The sequence below is a fragment of the Dicentrarchus labrax genome, unplaced genomic scaffold (assembly GCF_905237075.1).
Source record: "Dicentrarchus labrax unplaced genomic scaffold, dlabrax2021, whole genome shotgun sequence".
Classification (NCBI taxonomy): Eukaryota; Metazoa; Chordata; class Actinopteri; family Moronidae; genus Dicentrarchus; species Dicentrarchus labrax.
This window is the reverse complement of record NW_026136716.1, coordinates 8,207,178-8,225,201: the sequence shown is the minus strand read 5'-3', so window position 1 is coordinate 8,225,201 and position 18,024 is coordinate 8,207,178. Positions and strand designations below refer to the sequence as shown.

At 41.7% G+C, this 18,024-nt stretch overlaps 1 protein-coding gene across 4 annotated transcripts in view; it reads right to left on the bottom strand.

Annotated features, from left to right (window-relative positions):
* Positions 1–1,723: 1,723 nt before the first annotated feature.
* The window catches only part of scn1lab (sodium channel, voltage-gated, type I like, alpha b), a 35,424-nt gene continuing 19,123 nt past the window's right edge, over positions 1,724–18,024 (bottom strand). For all 4 annotated transcript variants that reach the window (XM_051428121.1, XM_051428120.1, XM_051428123.1 and 1 more), the window contains 13 exons: positions 17,835–18,008; positions 16,883–17,239; positions 16,234–16,761; positions 12,578–12,713; positions 11,733–11,887; positions 10,927–11,100; positions 10,392–10,514; positions 8,813–9,088; positions 8,270–8,323; positions 8,009–8,146; positions 6,260–6,364; positions 5,891–6,161; positions 1,724–5,796 (listed from right to left, as the gene is read on the bottom strand). In XM_051428121.1, the coding sequence (XP_051284081.1) occupies positions 4,604–5,796; positions 5,891–6,161; positions 6,260–6,364; positions 8,009–8,146; positions 8,270–8,323; positions 8,813–9,088; positions 10,392–10,514; positions 10,927–11,100; positions 11,733–11,887; positions 12,578–12,713; positions 16,234–16,761; positions 16,883–17,239; positions 17,835–18,008 (3,684 nt within the window). In that variant the 3' untranslated portion in view covers positions 1,724–4,603. The remainder of the gene's footprint in view (positions 5,797–5,890; positions 6,162–6,259; positions 6,365–8,008; positions 8,147–8,269; positions 8,324–8,812; positions 9,089–10,391; positions 10,515–10,926; positions 11,101–11,732; positions 11,888–12,577; positions 12,714–16,233; positions 16,762–16,882; positions 17,240–17,834; positions 18,009–18,024) is intronic.

Genomic DNA, 18,024 nt, shown 5'->3' with positions numbered 1-18,024 from the left:
TTTATTTATTTTTAGATATTGCATATGTAACTGGTGTATAAACAGTAAATGAATGACAGACAATATTACACTAATTAATAATAACAATAATCATATAAAATGTCTTCATTTTAATATGAAATATTGATTTATTGTATTTACAAATTACATTATACATTATATTTATAATTATTCAATTCAATTCAATAATTTTATTTGTATAGCGCCAATTCATAACAGAAGTTATCTCAGGACACTTTTCAAATAGAGCAGGTCTAGACCGAACTCTTTAACATTAATACAGAGACCCAAAGTACACCAGAGCAAGCACTGGCACAAGGGAAGGAAAACTGCCTGTTAAAAGGCAGAAACCAGGACAGATCCTCCGGCTCTAGGTGGGTGGTCGTCTGTCTGACCAGTTGGGGTGAGAGAGAGAGAGAGAGAGAGAGAGAAAAACGACAGACAGACAGAAGGTGCACAGCAACAACAGTATTGGCAATGGCAGTCAAGCAGGACCATGGCAGGAGGCTCCACCAGGATCCAGAGAACCTGCGAGACAAAAGCACAAGAACTCCGGGGAAGAAGTGGAGTTAGTAACATGCATTAAAGGGACATGAATGAGTGCAGAAAGAGAGAGGAAGAGAGTAGCTCAGTGCACCATGGGAAATCTCCCGATAGTCTAGGCCTATAGCAGCATAACTAAGGGATGGTTCAGGACTCACCTGATCCAGCCCTAACTATAAGCTTTATCAAAGAGGAATGTCTTAAGCCTACATTATGTACTATCTTACACTCGTGACAACGTAACAAACACAATCGGCTGATGAAGCTCATGAGATGCAACTGAAAGCAATAAAAGAACTCTAGTAAGTGGATCTTGAATTAAGAATATTTAGTAGATTGAGATTTGTTTGTATGTAATTATATACGGTATATATGGTGTTTTACACCAGTTCCAACTGCTTCACGTGAGAAATACCTTCATTAACACTAAATAATGGCCTTTTATTTGCCTACAAATGTTTGTAAAAGTGTTTGTAAAACACTGTAATGTATTTGTGTTAAAAAACATTTACTAAGAATCTATATAAATAAATAAAGTGATACCAGGGCTGCACGATAAAGTAAAAACATAATATTGGAATTATTTTGACGAACAGAAAATTGTGACTGATTCATGATTCGTGTGAGATTATCCTTTTTGCTTCACAAATTTTATTTTAATCAAAAAAACAATTAAAATCATGATGATGTGAAATCTTTTGGGGTCTGTATCAAACAAACAAATCTCTTAAATTTGGAAAAAAGGATTTGTAGGCCAGTGGATCTCTACTACTACAGTATTTAATTACAATAATTGCAGCTTCAGTGATATTGCAATTTCCATAATGTTTTGATTAATTGTGCAGCCATAAGTGATGCTAGTACGTGTTTAACCATACTTGACTTTTACATATTTTGCCCTTGACATACAGTTAGCATTCTAGTTGAATTTAAATACAACAACGTGCATCAAGCTTATAGAAAACATTCACCCGTGTTGCTCAGTTTCACCTTCTGGCAGGGTTTACTGGCCCAGTTTTCCCTCGGGATTCTCCGCCGTCAATATCCAATACATTATCCTCAGGCTGAAGACAGAGCATCATCTCGGCAGCTAAGTATCTGTTTAAACCTCATTGAATATGCTGAGCCTCTCGCCGCCTCTCCGCTCTCACCTCACAATGAACGCACCCTGCATGCAAAATATGCTTCCCAAAATAGGCTTTTATTTTGGAAATCTAGATTTTGAGTTTTGTTGCCACATCTTTGGTTATAACAAAAAAAAAAGGTCAATTGTCACATTTTGCAAATTGATACATAGTTTAGTGTAACATGTACTTGAACCACATGAATGATCCTGTTCAACCAAAGTTCCCGCCATGTTCAGCAATCATACGTCAGGTTCAGATCACAGACCAAAGACCGGATGTCACCCACAGGTGGGAAAAAAAACTTATGAAGCCACTGAACACAGAAAAGGCTGTAAAGGAAATGGAGAAAATAAACAAGCATTTACAAAAAATATGTCCTTTATTCTTTTGGCTTTAAAATGATATTACCATATGAGCGGACAGTAGTCACTTCTTGCATGCAGTTCACTAAAACACTACAAGCGCAATGAGAGATGGCTACTGATTGCTTCATGGTTTGTATCTACAGATATGAGGGACCATACATGTGTTTCATCATGTGTTACAGTGCAGAAAGGAAAAAAACAAAAAAACAAAGTTCTAGAAAAAATGTAAATCAAATCTGAAGACTGGAAAAATGCACTCATATCTACAGTAAAAATGTTATTTATAATCGGTAGAACACAAACAACCTGCAGATGCCAGATGCACGCTCGCTCGCACAAAGAGATAGATGCTCACATTCTGGCTTCCCTCTCTCGCAATCACATAAATGCACGAGTACAGACACGCTTTTCTCTCTCACGCACTTACATGTAGGAACGCCACACGTGGAATTACATAGCAGTGGGGATAAAAAGTGCTCTTACATCAAATGTAAGTGTGATGCATACTGTGGGCCCGAACAGCTATATTATTTACAATCCAAACCACTACATTAAAACCACTCGCTGCTCAATTTAAACCAAGAACAACATGGATGTCATACAAACATATGTGATATTATAACCTTTAAATGTGATATATTGTCATGTCCTAACTTGACAGGAGTCAGAAAGATCGACATTTTTCTTTTAAGTATATTTCATTATTTAAGATATTTTCTTTACAAGAGCTCTGGGAGGGGGGCGGGGGATGGAGGATTGGGGAAGGGGGAGGATAACAAATGCTTTAGAAGAGACACTGCAATACGACAGCGGAGGAAAAAAGTAGATATGAGTGTCGCTTTAAAGTAATAGTCCTGACATTCTGGGAAAGGGGTAAGATGAGGAGATTGACGTCATTCACGTGTCCAGTGTTTTTGGAGTAGATGAGCTTAGCTTAGTTTAGCTTGAGACTGGGAGCAGGGGGAAACAGGCTCAAACTCACATGGGATGTACGCATATAAACTGACATCACCAATCCACATTAAGTACAGTCTCTGTTCCTCTCTAAGCTAATGTTACCAAATACGTACTCCACGTCTTTTATTACAGGAGATCCGGACATTTACTCAACTTTTTTTGAGAATGGCTCTGGAAGTTTATTATCTTACTAACAACAAACTTTTTTCTTCTGCTGCACATCTCATTTTTAAGTTGAAGCTTACGGGTCATGAAAATGAATAACGCTAGCTTCATTAATGTTAATGTTGATTAATTTAGTAGCTACCACTAAAAAGTAGTCTTTCTGGCAGATCACAGATCTAACCTGAATCTTTGAGCTGAAGTTATAGGATAAGGGGATTTGAAAGGATTTGATTTAAAGGTGCTGGTAGGTGGGTTGTTGAGCTTGGAGTGAGCCCCTGCTTCCAGTCTTTCTGCTCAGTTAAAGGTCCAGTGTGTCACATGTAGGAGGATCTAGTGGCAGAAATAGAATATAATATTCATAGGTATGTTTTCATTAGTGTACAATCACATGAAAAAAAGATTGGTTGTGCTTTTGTTATCTTAGAATAAGACCTTTTTATCTACACAGGGAGCAGATCCTCTTTCATCGACCATGTTTCTACAGTAGCCCAGAATGGACAAACACACTGGTCCTTTCAGCTAACAGTTTTCTGGCTCTAGCTTCATATTTAAAGGACAGACGTGAGAGTGGCGTCAACCTTCTCATCGAACTCTCCGCAAAAAAGCCTCCAAGAATATTTCCCAAAATGTCAAACAGTCGCTTTAAACGTGCCTCAGTCCTTGCATACATTCAGCTTCTCTGTATTTAGAGACTTGTATTTTTCTACTGAAACGGGGGGAGATGGCAGTCCAGCTAGAAGCACAATACAGGTTTCAACAATCACTGATGGCACACCAGTGAGTAGAATGTATTTGTCCATTGCACTTCAGCACTTCGTATACTGTATGAATCGAGAGCATTCTGGCACTGACCCTGCATTGTACGAGTTTCAGATGGTTGTTGTAGTTTCCAGCATTGTCTTTGTCTGCCCTTGGTGATTTTACAACAGTGAAAGCAGTGGACACATTCTCACGATAATGACACAAAAAAGTAGAAAACATTCTTTCTCATTAAAAAAGGAAACCTTGTAACAAAAAAAAAAAAAAAAAAAAAAAATGCAGAGTACTTGTTAAGTGATACAGCGATTGTTAAATTCAAGACACTGGATTTATAGTAGTAGCAGCAGCACTAGCTACAGACAACTTAACAGTACACTCAAGTGTGTCAGATAGTAACAACAACCAATAGGAAAATCACAAGCGTTTTGCAGAGAGGCTTTTCCATGTTCCAGTCAATCTCTGGCAGTGTCTGCTGGATAATTTGATTCCATATTTCCCCGCTGAGAAAGACCCCCATGTATTCACATATGACATAACCGCACTCCAATTTTAGGCCTACCTGGCGTAGCATTCCTCGGAACAATCAACACACAAGCGTACGTCTATCTACCCCCTTTAGAAGCTGTAAACAAATTTCCCTCATGTCTCTGATGCATTTTTTTGATTTTTTGTTCCTTTTTAAAAAGTCTATTTCTTTCTGTCTTTCAAGTCTTTCCCTTTGTTCTCCTTTTCCCTGTTTTCTTTCTCGTATTTGTCCTTGTCCGATTTCGTCACACTATTGTAAGAAGGCGGGGAGGCTGTGGAGGGGGTCATGTCTGTTTTGTCCGAAGTAGAGTTCTCGGTGAACTTGCTGATGACCATCACGTCCTTGTCAGGGTCGCGGATTCCCTCCTTCAGCTTCTCCTTGTAGAGGGCGGAGGCCTTCTTCATGGCCAGGCGGATCATGTAGTGGCGGAAGGCTCTCTGGATGATTTTGGCCGACATGTCCTCCTGTTTGCGGCGGAGCGTAGTGGTGATGGGCTCGTAAGACACCTTAGAGGGGTTAGACGCCATGAAGCGCTCCTCCATCTGCCCGCGTAACACGTCCATTTCGCCGCCCTCGCCCAACACTCGCTTGGTGAAGGCGAACAGGATGTCGAGGCAGTGGATGCGCTCGCCACTCACCATCGGCAGGTCCATGGAGATGAGCTGGATCATATTCGGCTTGGGCATGCGCAGCGGTGGATCGAGAGCGTCTGCAAAGACAGAGAGCTTGCTGTACTCCATGAACTGAGTGGCGTCAGGATCGAAGCGCTCCCACACTTCGTAGAACATCTCAAAGTCGTCCTCGCTCAGCGGCTCGGCGCTCTCCTCTGTGGCCACGCTGAAGTTCTCCAGGATGACGGCGATGTACATGTTGACCACAATGAGGAAGCAGATGATGATGTAGCTGACGAAGAAGAAGATGCCCACTGACGGGTTGCCACAGTTGCCTTTGTAATAGTTTCCCGGGTGCTCCATCTGGCTGTCACAGTCGGGCTCTCTCTTGTTCAGTATGGGCGCCAGCAGGCTGTCCCACCCGGCTGAGGTGGTAATCTGAAACAAACAGATCATGCTGTTCCCGAAGGTCTCGAAATTGAACATGTCATCGATTCCGGCCTCCCGCTTCACGTAGGCAAAGTTCGACATGCCAAAGATGGCGTAGATGAACATGACCAAGAAGAGGAGGAGGCCGATGTTGAATAGGGCAGGGAGAGACATCATCAAGGCAAAGAGGAGCGTCCGGATGCCTTTGGCACCTTTGATAAGGCGGAGGATGCGGCCTATCCTGGCCAGGCGGATCACTCGGAACAGTGTTGGGGACACAAAGTACTTCTCGATAACTTCAGATAAAAACATGCCTGCAAAAGCAAAAAAAAAAAAAAAAGACATTCAGGACACATTTTCACTCAGTAGTAGTACTGGAAAGCTGAGGTACCTTAAACTTTTCCTCACCTACGATGGACAGGATCACCACCACAAAGTCAAATATATTCCAACCAATGGTGAAGTAATAGTGACGCAGAGAGATCATCTTCAGCACACACTCCCCGGTGAAGAGCACGATGAAGACCAGGTTGATCCAGTAGAGGATTTTGTCCATATCTGGCGTCTGGTCATCTGTCTCCACCATCATGGTCACCATGTTAAGGCAGATGAGGATCATGATCACGATGTCAAAGGCCTGCTTTGTGATGCAGTCGAACACGCAGCCTTGAAATGCATTCTGGGAAGCACAGAGGACAAGAGAGCAGTGATCATTTCACACCTCTAAGTGTAGAATAGACAGAATAAAGCGCACAGTGTGAGCATGTAGAAGCTTACTGTAGGCCGAGGTATAGGTTTCTGTGGTTTCTTGGAGCCCAGCTTCTTCATGGCATTGTAGTATTTCTTCTGTTCTTCTGTCATGAAGATGTCCTGGCCTCCAAAGTAAAGGGAGGAAAAGAAAACTTGGTTATAACCACGTTCTTTTACGTAAAAAAAAAAAAAAAGCAAAGTTAACAACCAGTCCTTCATATATTTCAGTCTGGATTAATGCCTTTGAAGTACACTAGGTCTTTAATGTTTCTAATGAAATCAGAAGCTTCACAGAGAATATAACAGAATCATCAGTCTGCAGGAAAATTCAATTAAAAATCGTTTGAAGGTAAAATGTTGAGTCCTTAGAAAATATATGACACCTAAGACAGAGAACCCTCTATCCCTCCTATAGGACACTTCTGCAAAGTAAATTACGTCTTATTTGCATTTGTGGAACTATATATTATGATCTGTCAAGAGGCCATTTTGGTTGTTGTTGCTGTCTCGTTTTCTTGCAACCCCATACGGTCAGTTCACCAAAACCAATCAAAAATCAATTTGTAAGAGGAAACAGGTGTGCCTCTCCTGCACAGAAGATCAGTTGGGTGCTCTGTCTAATAAAAAACAACAAAGAAAAAAACAGCAACGTCTGTATTTCCCAAAAAACTAAGTGAAGAATAAAGGCAGCAGTTCACAGGGCAGAACCAGAACCAGCAGAAGGATTACCTTATTCTTTTATGTATATTGATTTTAGATCAATAGGCGCACAAAACTGCTGACGCATTTCGGCACGAAGCCTTCATCAGAGCATGCCTGACAGCAGCAAGCTCTCTTTTTAAAGGACACATCACCAATCAACAGAAAACAATCACACCTGCAGGAAAATCCCCCCATTCCCTTTTTTGTAAAGTCATGCAGTGTTTTTTTCTACATTCGTTGTATTACTTTTTGTTAATTCTTTATTTTTAACCCTTTTTAATTTGATGGCGTCAACGCGGTCTCTATGGTCTCATTAACAGAAGACATGAATCCCCCTCACGCTATCCTACGCGAGGCACACATCACACTCTGGGCTCACTCGCTGTATGATGCGTGTCTGGAGGGAGGACTGGTGTCAACACTCGACAACCATCTGTGTGACGCTGTGCCCGTGGGGGCCGCTGAGCCGCACCAACTGATACAGTGTCTCAGTCAGTCAGTCAAGTCAGACCTGCCAGCACGCAGCAAACACAGTGCAAACCCCGTCCCCAACCCTCACCCTCTCCTCCTCCCTCTCCTGGGCGTTGACAATCCTACATGTTAGTGCTTGGTTGAATGGAGGGCACATTTCCAGACTACATTCACCCTGACAATATATATGTGTGTGTGTGTGTGTGTGTGTGTGTGTGTGTGTGAATGCAGGCACGGTGCTTCTCAGTGACTCATGCACTCTCAGTAATCCTTGGCAGCAGCAGGTCCTTGCTGTGCTACAGATTATCATTATTCTGTAGTTCCGTTCTTTCTTTAACGCAGCCGGGTCTGCTCTGGACCCAGACTGTGCTTGGAGTGGTGTCCGTTGGTGCTCCACTGAAACATCCATTGGCTGTGAGTGTCAACATTAATAACAGCTGGCGGGGTTGAACCAATAACCGGGGATTTCCTGGGATTTCAGTTTTACTTTGAAATATTATTGCATCCATAAAAAACTGACCCATCTCTGCTAAGAAGTCTATAGAACATTTCACAATCTACGTTTACTTGATCTGATAGAGACTGTTACTAAATGCAACTTATCTTCTTCTTCTGCTGGTTGAAGTTGTCGATGATGACGCCGATGAACAGGTTGAGGGTGAAGAAGGAGCCAAAGATGATGAAGATGACAAAGTAGAGGTACATGTACAGGTTCACTTCATATTTAGGCTGGTCTTCCAACTAGAACAAGCAAGAGAGAACAAAATATTTAAAAAAAAAACTTCATAACCTGTGTATGTCAATCCCATAATGCAGAAAACAAATGAGCTAAATGGCTATTTTCCACTTTGTGAAAGCACTTACATTTCGAGAGTCCACAGCTGCGTACATGATATCCATCCAGCCCTTAAATGTTGCCTGAGAGCAGATGAGAGATGTGTCAGTCTGGATGGTGGAGGTTATAACATAAACTTTGTCTGCTTGGGGATAGAACAGTTACATCACATTTAACATAACCAACTGTCTTTTGTAATGGTGCCGATCATTAAAGCTGCAAGATTTATTGTAAGCCACTGGAAAAAAGAGGTTAGTGTTTATGCTGCTGGCATCAGTTATATCAGACCTGGAGAGTATTTCTTCGCTAAAAGAAGAGCAAAGGACAGCACTGAAGGATTTTCTCGATGGAAAAGATGTCTTCGCTCTTCTCTTGAGTGACTTCGGATGGTTCATTTAATTTACATTTTATGCAAGACTGGTTTATATGACGGTATATATTTTCTTCTCACTCTGCAGTGTCAAATTGTGAATGCAAAGGATCAATGATTAGGACAGTTTCATGACAAAACTAGCTTTCTTTTACATTTTTGTCATCATAATGCTGCCTGTGTCATCAATAACTAAACTCACCACTTGCAACAGAGCCAAATAGCCGGCCCCGACATTGTCAAAGTTGATTTTGACATTCTTCCAGCGGGCGCTGTCGTTGACCAAGTTCAGGCATTCGGACTTATTATTGACAACATCGATGGGGAAGGTCTCATCTGTGGTGGTGTTGACGCAGTAATAGTACTTCCCCGCGAACAGGTTGACACCCATGATACTAAAGATGAGCCAGAAGATGAGGCACACCAACAGCACGTTCATGATGGAGGGGATGGCCCCCAGCAGCGCGTTCACCACAACCTGGAGAGGTTGAAGCACACAGACAAACTCAGCACTCTCCTGTCGGTCAAACGGAGGTCTGCTAGCCAAAATAGAGAGGCTGTTTGAGTTTAGATAAGTGGCAATTACAATCATCTAATCACTTAACTCTTAACCTGATTTGATTGAGCTGTAAAGCTGATGCTAAGAAGAGCCAAGACTAATTTAATAATACGGTGTTCCTATATTATCTAAAGCTGTGTTTAATAATGTCTGCACACATAAAGCTCTTAACACCATACATATCTATAAAGAGAATTTAACAACATGACAGTTGCAAAGAAGAAGGTGGACAGGTGAAAAAGTTAACATTTGATAGGTAAAAAGCAAAACAGAAAAAAACCTTAGCGAGGCGGGATGAAGTCACAACATTTTGTTTGACTGTAAATGAAAAAAGACACACAACAAAGAAAATAATTACAGGTCAAAGGCACCACACAAGCAATGTCAGAACAGCTATATACAGTAATCCATTAACACAATGCGAAGAAAGTCATGCAGATAGAAGAAGTACAGTGTTGAATTGCAAAGAAAAGATAACTCTACAGTTGTAACAGGCATGCATGCTTTCAGTCAGGCCCCGGAACAAGATACAGTTTAAACAAACATCAAACATTAACCAATCTAGAGATACTGAAAGTGGAAATATAAAATATACGGTGACAGGTCCCTTCAGCACCCCTAAGCAGACACTGAGAATGCTTTACAACAAATAAAAATAATGACAACACATATTTATATAAGAAATGTATGGGCTCTGTGAAAGTAGCTGGAAAAATATTCAGAAAAATATATTTTTATGTATGTATGTATTTTCTATGTATTAGTTTTAGATAAACGAATTTGCTTTATTGCCAAGAGTTAGAGAAGATTTTTTACCACACTTATATCTGTCAAATATGAGGCTACAGCCTAGAGACAGTTAGCTTAGCATAGCATAGCATGGCTTTGTCATATATTTTTAAATTCACCTACGAAGAACTCTAAAGCTCACTAACATGTTCTATCTTGTGTATGTTTCCCCTTGCTTCCAGTTTTAAGGCTAAGCTAAGCTAACCCTCATCTGACTCTAGCTTTATATTCTATTTAGCGTACAGACATGAGAGCGGCATCTATCTTCTCATCTAACCTGGCAAGAAAGCATTTGAGGCAGTTAGTGGTTTAAAGCGAGAATAAAATTATTAACAGCTAATCGAAGAAACTGCACAGGTATGCTGGCTTTCAGCTCGCCCACAAACACTCATAATTGTGGGTTTCGTGTCGCTGTTATTCCAGATGTCCTTACCCTCATGCCCTCAAACCGAGACAGGGCCCTCAGGGGCCGGAGGGCTCGCAGTGTCCTCAGAGATTTGATGGCGGTAAGCTCAGAGTAGCCCAGAGCATTGGCTACAAGGCTGACCAGGGACACCTGAGAGAAGATCATGACAGAGAGAAGCAGGGTGAAAGGTGAGAAAGAAACAACTCCCTATGCACAGTGCCAGCTTGAGTATTTGATATTAATTGGGCATTAATTATTAGTCTGAACACAATTATAGAGATAATAAATCATAACAGTTTTTAAAAAATGAATGACAGAGCTATGTCTAAAAACTGTGAACATCAGATGGACTTAATGGTGTATATATACCTATATATATCTGTATGATAACCATTAAAGGAATATGCCGATGTGTTGAGAAATACATGTTTTTTTGCCAAGACAAGATTGATGCCACTTGTATTGCTCAAAATGTCACACTATTCTTCAAAGTCTAAATTGTCTTTGATTTAATGTCCAATTAGAAGTTTTATTTTCAATCGTGTGGATCGAATATACATACGTCAACAATGAGGAAGTCGAGCCAGCACCAGGCGTTGGTGAAGTACTTGACAAAGCCGTATGCCACCCACTTTAACAGCATTTCAAGGATGAAGATATAAGTGAAGACCTTGTCGGCGTACTCCAGCATTGTTTTGATGGTCCTCCGCTGCTCAATGTAAATGTCCTCAAACGCCTGCACAGAACCGAATAAATAATAAAGACTGCTGGTGGAAAAATGAGCACTAGCCATGACCTAAGGCTGATAAATCCTTCAGGACGACTGGGAAGAGGGCAGCACACATATTCACACAGACAGCACACACCAAATGTTCATTGTGTAATTCTAAATGCGTAAATTAATATTTACTAACTCTAATTTGTTTAAACTATATGACACCATGGGTAGGAAATGTCCAAACATCTTTTAACCCGTGCTTCATTATCATAATTGACCAACCCTACAGGGTGTTAAGATCAGCAGTGATGTGAGAGAGCACTGCCAGATCCAGATATGGAACATGTAGTACCATTGCTAGAAATAGTCTCCTGGGTTGTTTTGAATCACAGGGAATTGGCACCACACCCAGAGTGTGGGGTAATTTAGAGTCCTCAGTTCACCTAACCTGCTTGCCTTTGGACTGTGTAATGAAACCACAGCACCTGAAGGCAACCTAGGTGATCACAGTGAGAAAATACAAACTCACTGCACAGACAGGACCAGAGCTGAGATCCAAACCCGGGAGATTCTTGCACTTACCCAACATGCTGTTAATAATTATAATAATAACTCATTATTGGTTTTGGGTCACAGAAACACCCACTTACCAGCGCTCCACTGCTGAGCAGGATCATGAATATGATGAAGGATTCAAACCAGTTGTGCTCCACTATGATAAAGCAGGTTTTCCTGAGTGTCCACCAGCTCTTAAACTTTGCTCCCTCCTCATTGATCTGGCAGCACTGGAACCTGCTCACACAGCCTGCATGCGTGGGGGAAATGTAGGGAGAGAGGCATACGAAATGACCACATGAATGAATATGTGGTTTATTTTGACTAAAGGCGCTTATGCAATTAAACCAAAACCCTCTATGCTTAATTATTTAAGTTTGATTTGTAACTTTTCCACCTCTGCCAGGCCATCATTCTAAAAATTCTGTTTGGTACTTTTATTGTCTTGGTGCACAGGGTGTAACGATCATACTCCAACCTTGTAATCTAATTTAAGTATATTCTGGTTTCAGGAATAAGCTGTGATGCAAAGTGGTGCCTAGAATATGAACAAAACCTCCAAATAATAATCAAAATTAGATACTAACAAAAGTTAAATACTACACCACCCATTTCCGATAATCATATTTTATTCCTGTAATCCACACACGGAAAACTGAAGAGGTATTTGCAGACTCAGAATTGTGTCAGACTAAATGTCAGGTTACATTACAAACACAGACAATCCCATAGACTCCTTTTCTTTCTGTTCTGCTGAGCATTTGTATTCTCTGTCACTCAAAGGTAAGTATAACACACTGCTAAGCACAAGCAGTTAATACGATTTATTTTACGTCTTGAAATGTGCTGTGGGAGCATTTCATCTCCCACCTTTCTCCCTTTGTCCCACTTTCCCACTATCCATCATCCTCCCTGCCTATCACCCTCACATCCATCTCACCCTCTGTGAAGCAGGCCTCTGGGTCCAGTGACTCCTCCGGCTCCAGCTCCACCGAATCCACGCCGTCTCCTGGGGGGCGAATATCGACTGTGCTCCCCTCCGATGAGCTCAGACGCTGCGGCTCTGCATCGAGCTTCTGCATGGACGAGGAAGAAAATGAGAGTACAAAGTTACACGGCAGTGCCTGGAATGACAGAGGTTCAGTGGTTATAGGAGCCAACCTTCTGAGCTGGTTATCATTGTGATTCTCCATTCACATGTACTCCAGTGCCACAACTGTATACCTTAGTGTGGAGACTAGGCACTGTAATAGCTCACAGAGTTGGGCTCTTTAAAGTCATCTTCATTGTCATCATCACATGCAGCATTGATCAAATGTACCTACAGGCTTTGATATTAGTTTTATCGGATGGCTTAAATCAGATTATGTGGCAACACATGTCATGGGTAGGTTGGTGTTACGGAACTGCACTGTGGGTACGTTTGATGTGACCTCAGTTCGAGGAATAGTGCATGCAGTATTCCAGTGCATTATCAATCCAAGCCTGAAATAGTACCAAGCAGAACGTGTGCTGATGTATTTTCATGTCAACTGAAAAATGACCCCCAAATCAGTGTCTATAATTTATCCCATTTTCAAAACTGCTTCTATTAATAGTAATTCCCGCACCCTTAAAGCTAGAATCCACCCACAGAAGGGCTGCTGAACATTTTTCTCAGTGACATGAAAACACGTTATTTCCATTCCTTGAAAGCAGTGTACAAGCTTCTTCTGTTTGTGTTGAAGTAGACGGAACCACATTAGCTTACCAGCAAAAACCAGTACTGTGCACTGTTTATAAGACAGCATGTGGATGGCAGTTTTTTTTCCCATTTGTAAAAACATGTTGAATTAGCACCCATGCATACCCAGAAAACATACAGGGCTAAATGTGGTACTCAACGATTTTTGTCCTTCTTCTCAGCAATATGCAAAACACATGTAAGGACAAGTGTTGCTGCTGTTGTAAAGTTTATTTCACTCTGTCTTCCTTGCTAACTCTAAATTTTGATCCCTGGCAACACTCCTCTAAAAGCCTAAAATGCAGTGATCTCTGTATATTACGGCATCATCTGCATAAAATGAGACTTTTTGGTGTCGTAAGGCTTCCTGTCTGTTTTTCTTTGGGCAAACATGGTGTTATGTGGCCTCATGTCTGATCTGTCTAGCGTGTGAAGTACAGGAACATGTCATCCTAGACAGTGCAGCAGCTCTGATTGCCGTGGGACCCAGCTAATACGGCATGGGAATGATGGAAACATGCTGCTCACAAGTGCATCGTTTTCTGGAGGTGTGTTTCCCTCCGGTTTCTCCTTCTCTCCTTCAGCAAGAGACCCATTTGACCTCTTCTGGACGTGGATTATATGAGGCTTTTACTCTTAACCTGACATGCTTCTATTTGGCAGATTTTCTTGTTGGGTGACGAGATTTTTTGCAGTGGAATAAAATGGATAACACAGGCGTAGAAGCACATAGAAGAGGGGACAACTAATGTACAATAATTGTGTACATGCACCATATCTGGTAGGATTTAGTGTAATTTAAGGAGTTTCTTCAATTTTATATTTGAGGAGGAAAGAAAATCTAGAACTTCATAAATAAGTCAGATTCAGTATAAACTGCCATGTATTATCTGTTTTGCCACCCTGCAAAAATCAGTATTGATTCATTTGGGTTTCAATGATCTCCTTGGAAAGAATTCTGTAAAGAATCTTTCATCATTCCACTATTATTTGACTATCACAGAAAACAAGTACATACAAGTATTCCATGTGTGTATGCATAGGCTATGAACCAGACAAATGAATTTTGTCAAACTAAAGCAAAATTCATTCCTCCATTCCATCTATCTTTTTTTTCCCTCATTCTCGTCCACCTCCTGTCTTCCTTCATTCTCAAGCTCGGAGTGTTGGATGCCAACCAAGTCCAAAAACCAAGTCAAAACCAAGCAATGAAATCAAAAGCAAAGATTATGTTAGATGAGTTTGTCTATTAATGGAAAAGGTGGTGTTGGTCATTCCTAATGGATTTGTAACTGCAATACAGCCTGATGCTTGGAGATACATTATGAAAGGGGGGGGTGGGGATGGGGGGAGGGAAAACTCAAAGATTACAGCATTGAGTGTGCTGCTGTTTGGGGAAAGGGAGGTATAAAGCAAAGAGGGTGGGGTGAGGGGGGTGGGGGACGGAGGGCAGACCAGGCAAAGAACGAAAATGGGCAATCCATTGAAGGTATGAGAAAAAATATGTTGTTTGTCTGTAAATGGCATAGGCAGTCCTCATGGTTAGTGCTATGGTACAATAAAGTGGTCTTACAATTCTCCTCTCACTGAAAACCTTGAGAGCGTCTGTGACACAGCTGCAATAACAAACGGGGGGTTAAACAAAGTAAGTCAAACACACCAAAAGCCAGTATACAACCTCAAGTCTGCTTTCATTGTTCAGCTGTAAGGCACAGTGCCACGTTAGCCACAGGGAACAACAATTTACATTTCTCTGAAAGCATATTCCTTATTAGATGCAGTGTAAAAGAGTGGGATGCTGTTTTTATACTGGCAATGACACTGACACTTCTCACACAACAGACATACAAACAGCACACGCCAAATGTTCATTGTGTAATTCTTAATGTATAAATGAATATTTACTAAGTCTAATTTGATCAACCTATATGACAGAGTGGATAAAAATGCCAAATATCTTTTAACCAGTGCTTAATTATCACTATTCACCAACCCCTGGCTACAGGGTGTTAAGATCAGCAGTGATGTGAGAGAGCACTGCCAGATCCAGATATGGAGCATGTGGTACCATTGCTAGAAATAGTCTCCTGGGTTGTTTTGAATCACAGGGAATTGGCACCACACCCAGAGTGGCAGGTTGACATCACCAGGGAGCACAATCCCAATGCTCTATCAGCCTGGCAACCCTGGCATTTGCTCTGTTAGAAGAGGCAATACATTACAAAAATGTAAGTCTTCCATGCAAGTATTTGGTTGTGTTTAAATTGGAGAACATTTAAATTTTTATATGACGTACATCGATAATCTATTTTGGTCATCAGCATATGGAGCAGGCTAAGACCACCTCTTTACAAAAAACACTGCTGTATTATTAATTTGCTTCCTCTGAAACATGGAACAATGAATTAAGCAGTCTATTTAGCAGGTGTGTATAACAGTGAACTGCATTTGCTGGGAAGTCAACCATGTTAACACTGTACACAAACACACTGACACGTACACTAATGAGAGAAAGTGAACCTGCTACATAAGTCAAAGGCAAATTTGAGTCATTATTTGTCATGGCTCTTTCTTCAGCTGCCAAAAGCTTTAGGACTGAGTCTAACTCCAGAAGATTCCCTCAGTAGCACAGCTTGATGAATGTACAAATGAGTCAGCAGGTATGTTATTTTCAAACTGCTTGACTGTTGGGAAATTTTCTGAAAAGGCCATCTCTATGCAAATCTTGATATATTCATACATCGACTGACAGCGTTGGGTGTTAGCTATTACACATACAAAGGAGCTAATCTAATACAAAAGCTGTGTGACTCAAAATATTTCTTACAAACTGACAGTGACGTCAGTCATCTTATCAAAGTCTTGCATCTTACCTCTTTGCTGCCCTCCACATCCGACGAGTCGCTGCTGAAATCTTCTGTGTTTAGGTTCTCAAAGTCCGACTCGCCCACAGCGATGGGCACCGTGACTGTCAGGCTGGGGTTATGAATAAATGACATGTAGTCACATTCCTCCATTGGGTACTTCCCTGTAGTGTCCCCACCAACCACGACCCCAACCACCAGCCCTCCTCCTGGCCGTCCATTGCCCTCTGTCATGTACACCCCACTGGGATCTTTGGTGAGCTCCACTGAAGTGTGGTTGGAGATGCAGTTGCCCTTGCCATTGCTGTGCAGTTCATCAAGGGGTTTGCTCTCCTCAGCCAGACCAGAGGCCTTACCGCCCCCACCAAAGCAGAAGCTCTGGAGGAAATGCCGCACTGCGTTTTTGAGAAATGCGATGCCCCGCTGGATCCGGCCCACTGCAATCTGCAGGTTGTTCATTTCACTGTCGTCGTCAGTTGCTGCCAGGTTGTCAGCGCTGAAGGAGCTCAGGAGGAGAGCCAGGAACAGGTTTAGAACCTGGGAAGAAGTGGACATTAGGCAGGGAAAGTGACTCCACTTGACCTTATTACTATCATAGCATAATATTAACAATGCTATCCAGATTAAAGAAAGTAAAGAAAGAGAAAGAACCCCATACCACCAGGTTTCCAATGACCATGACCATCATGAAGACAATCAGGCACATGCTCTGTCCAGCCACCTCCATGCAGTCCCACATGGTCTCAATCCACTCTCCGCACAGCACCCGGAACACGATGAGGAAGGAGTGGAAGAAGTCGTGCATGTGCCAGCGAGGCAGCTGACAGTCATCAGAGATCTTACACACACACTCCTTGTAGCTCTTGCCAAACAGCTGCATGCCCACCACGGCGAAGATGAAGACGATGATGGCCAGCACCAGAGTCAAGTTCCCCAGAGCACCCACTGAGTTACCGATGATCTTGATCAGCATGTTCAAAGTGGGCCATGACTTGGCCAGTTTGAAGACTCTCAGCTGTTTTAGAAAACATTAATAGCAGTATGATTTTCTGGATTTTTTTCTAAATGATTTAATGGATTAATTAATATACAACATTTATTACATGTTTTTAAACATGGAACAGGATAGGGGAAATTATTTCAGACCCGCTTTAAGACAATCCAAGCTCATCGCCTGCTAGCTCCACATTTGTAAGAGACAGATATAAGAGTGGAATCGAGCTTATCTAACTCTCAGCAAAAAAGCAAATACGCACATTTTCCCAAAATGTCAAACTATTGTTTCAAAAGCAGACCAGATTTTCATTATACTGTATTATTGTTCAATTTCAATGTGTAAAAGATGACTGATTGTGGCCTCATAGAACCTAGAAGTACACAACAGTCATAGAAAGCTAATCAGGTGAACACAAAAAAACACATCGTGCCCCAAAGGCCACACCAACTCTCAGTGGGGCCTTTCATGTACCGTACAAAAGCTCTCATTACATCATTACCTCATTAATAACATGAATGTTATTGAGAGAGCCACTGGAGTCTGACTCCAGGTATATCTTAACTTTTCTCGTCTGAGTTTAGATATTACGCTTTTACTCAGCCAGTGCTCTTACCAATCTGAAGGACCTGAGCACAGACAGGCCTTCTACGTTGGCTAAGCCGAGCTCCATCAGACTAAGACTAACAATGATGCCGTCAAAGATGTTCCAACCCTCCTGGAAGTAGTAGTAGGGATCCAGGGCGATGATCTTAAAGCACATCTCTGCTGTGAAGATGCCGGTGAACACCTAATGACAAAAGGGT